The sequence below is a fragment of the Atheta coriaria genome, unplaced genomic scaffold (genome assembly GCF_025399875.1).
Source record: "Atheta coriaria isolate IRGN ID8LTWV9N9 unplaced genomic scaffold, Caltech_Dcor_3.1 scaffold875_size2250, whole genome shotgun sequence".
Taxonomy (NCBI): domain Eukaryota; kingdom Metazoa; phylum Arthropoda; class Insecta; order Coleoptera; family Staphylinidae; genus Dalotia; species Dalotia coriaria.
Window position 1 is genome coordinate 1 of NW_027050072.1, and position 2250 is coordinate 2250.

General features: G+C 31.9%; 1 protein-coding gene across 1 annotated transcript; it reads right to left on the reverse strand.

Moving 5' to 3' along the window:
- Nucleotides 1-189: 189 nt before the first annotated feature.
- Nucleotides 190-1515, reverse strand: LOC135803059 (peptidoglycan-recognition protein LE-like). The gene is made up of 6 exons (XM_065316682.1): nt 1288-1515; nt 1020-1206; nt 859-954; nt 626-806; nt 401-508; nt 190-366 (listed from the first exon to the last, which is right to left on the reverse strand). The coding sequence occupies exons 1-6, from the start codon at nt 1513-1515 to the stop codon at nt 195-197; spliced, it is 972 nt and encodes a 323-aa protein (XP_065172754.1). The 3' UTR covers nt 190-194.
- Between the last annotated feature and the right edge of the window lie 735 nt (nt 1516-2250).

A 2250-nucleotide genomic window follows, 5' to 3' on the forward strand; every position in this document is an offset into this window, starting at 1 on the left:
GAATGTGTCGCGTACATTGTGGCCGCCAATTCGAGCACGTTTTTTAATTATGCGCGACTAATTGTTGCAAAATTAGTTTTTATTGATGTTGTGTCCCTAGACATAGTTTCAAAATAGTTGCAAAATACCAACTATAAAATAAAAATAACTTTTAGTTTTTTTTGTTTTGTTGTGATTTTGAGATTTTTTTCATTTTACGCAGCCTCGATTAAAGATGAAGGATTTTCTAGAGTAATACTCGGGTCGTAATGATCCCAAGTCTGGATTTCCTCGAACAGGCACTCGCCGGGACTCTTCGACGATGAGACCTGACAATTTCCAATTAAGGCGTAATCCTTGTCGATTTCGCCTTGCTCAACGCCGTATCTGATCAGTNNAATCCTTGTCGATTTCGCCTTGCTCAACGCCGTATCTGATCAGTCCTTTCGCCTGTTCCAGCGCGATTTGCGGGGGTAGTTTTGTACAGAACGTGCCGACAAAACAAATACCTACTGAGATTGCATTATATCTAAAAGATAAAACAAGAAAAACATTAATTTTTATAACTTAGGCATATTTAGAAGTAATTTTGGTTGTATACCTAACAAAATTATAAAAAAATTAATTTTTGACTATAAAAAAGTACCTGAATGAATGTGCACCGCGTATACCCCATCCTCTACCTTTATAAGTATAACCATCACAAGCAATCATGAAATTATAAGCAATATCAGACCATTTACGGCATTCTATGTGGAATTGTTGGATGTGACGCACTAATACAATATTATCCCAATGGGTACTAGCGTCCTCTGTTGCAGAGTGACCTAAAAATTATTTAGGTTCAGTTATGTCTATTATTTTTGTTGATTTACGTACAAATAATAACATATTTAGCTGGTTTCTGTAGTTTTTCGTATTCCTCAACTTGCGGTTGCGCTAACCACGCACGTCTATCAACCCAACGAATATGAGCTATAAATAAAACCACAAAAACAATTTAAATAATTTAAACTAAACAAATAGTTCATATACAGTACCTTCAGCTAATTTAAGATGTTCAAGCTTTACATCACTCACAATATCTTCGTTTTTCTTTGTTTTTTGCGATTCTTTTATGTAAATCGGTCCGTTAATCACTGTAACATTACCTAAGTGAACTCTTTTCGACTTATTAACGATTATATTCTCATAAACATTCTGATTTTGTCCAATTATCGATTCTAACTGTTTATTATTAATCGACAAAGCATTAAAACATTTAAAATTATTTAATTTAAATTTTTATTTTTTATTTTTTCAACTTACACATTTATTATTATCAATAGTTGTTATTCTGTCTGTCCTGGAAACAATCTGCGACTGTGATGAACATTCACTGTAATCTGTTGATGAACAATCAAAGTTCGAGTCACTTTCGGTTTGACACTCACTACAAATCGATTGATTTTCGTTAATTGTACAATTTTCCAGCCATTCCTGGCATTTCTCGAGTTTTTCACTCAGAGATTGGGTTTCTGCCGGTTTTACTCGCATGTTTACGAGAGAAACTTGTGTTTCAACTGTTGACTGATCACACATTTTACAAACTAGTATTTTGATGTGAAGTACAATTTATGACCTCCTCCAATTCCGAGTAGGGACAGACTGGTTGTCGGACTTTTTTGTGGTAATTGGCAGTAAACATCAAGTTATGAATCATCGTTTGCTAAAGTGATATAAACTTTTTATTGTCTGCAAATATATTTACACAATTGGGGAGACTACTTCCTTTGCGGAATGATAACGACAGCGATAATTTTAAAAGCGCTTTTGTATGCATCGTTTTAAATTCGAAGAAAAAAATGTGATTTTTTGTGTTTTTGGTTTGTATTTAGTGATATTTTATTAGGAAAAACAGGTTTTTCATTTAATTAGACGATATTTAATTAAAAACTGCTTAAAAACTCTTTAAATTAAGCAAAAGTTATTAAAAATTTTAAATTTTGCATGTTTATCGTAGGCAATCTTAAACACACATTTTATATAATACATAGAAATGAGCATCTTACCTAGGCAACTCCCCATACACAAATTTTGAAAATATATTCCAACATTCAACTAAAACACAGAAAAATTAAATAAAACAAACAAAATAAACAATAACACAATGAATATTTGTACTAATTGTTATATATTTTCATCTTTTCACTAGTATATATCTCAATATGATATGATAATCGTTATAACACGTGTTGTAATATCATTAATACCTAATCGTAGCCTAAAAAC

Bases quoted from the DNA above. Each gene is read 5' to 3' on its own strand.
- LOC135803059 (XM_065316682.1), bottom strand. From the start codon at position 1,515: ATGCGAGTAAAACCGGCAGAAACCCAATCTCTGAGTGAAAAACTCGAG. The intron at 1,207-1,287 runs GTAAGTTGAAAA...AATAATAAACAG, and splicing joins CTATTGATAATAATAAATGT to TTAGAATCGATAATTGGACA. The intron at 955-1,019 runs GTACTGTATATG...TTTTATTTATAG, and splicing joins ACATCTTAAATTAGCTGAAG to CTCATATTCGTTGGGTTGAT.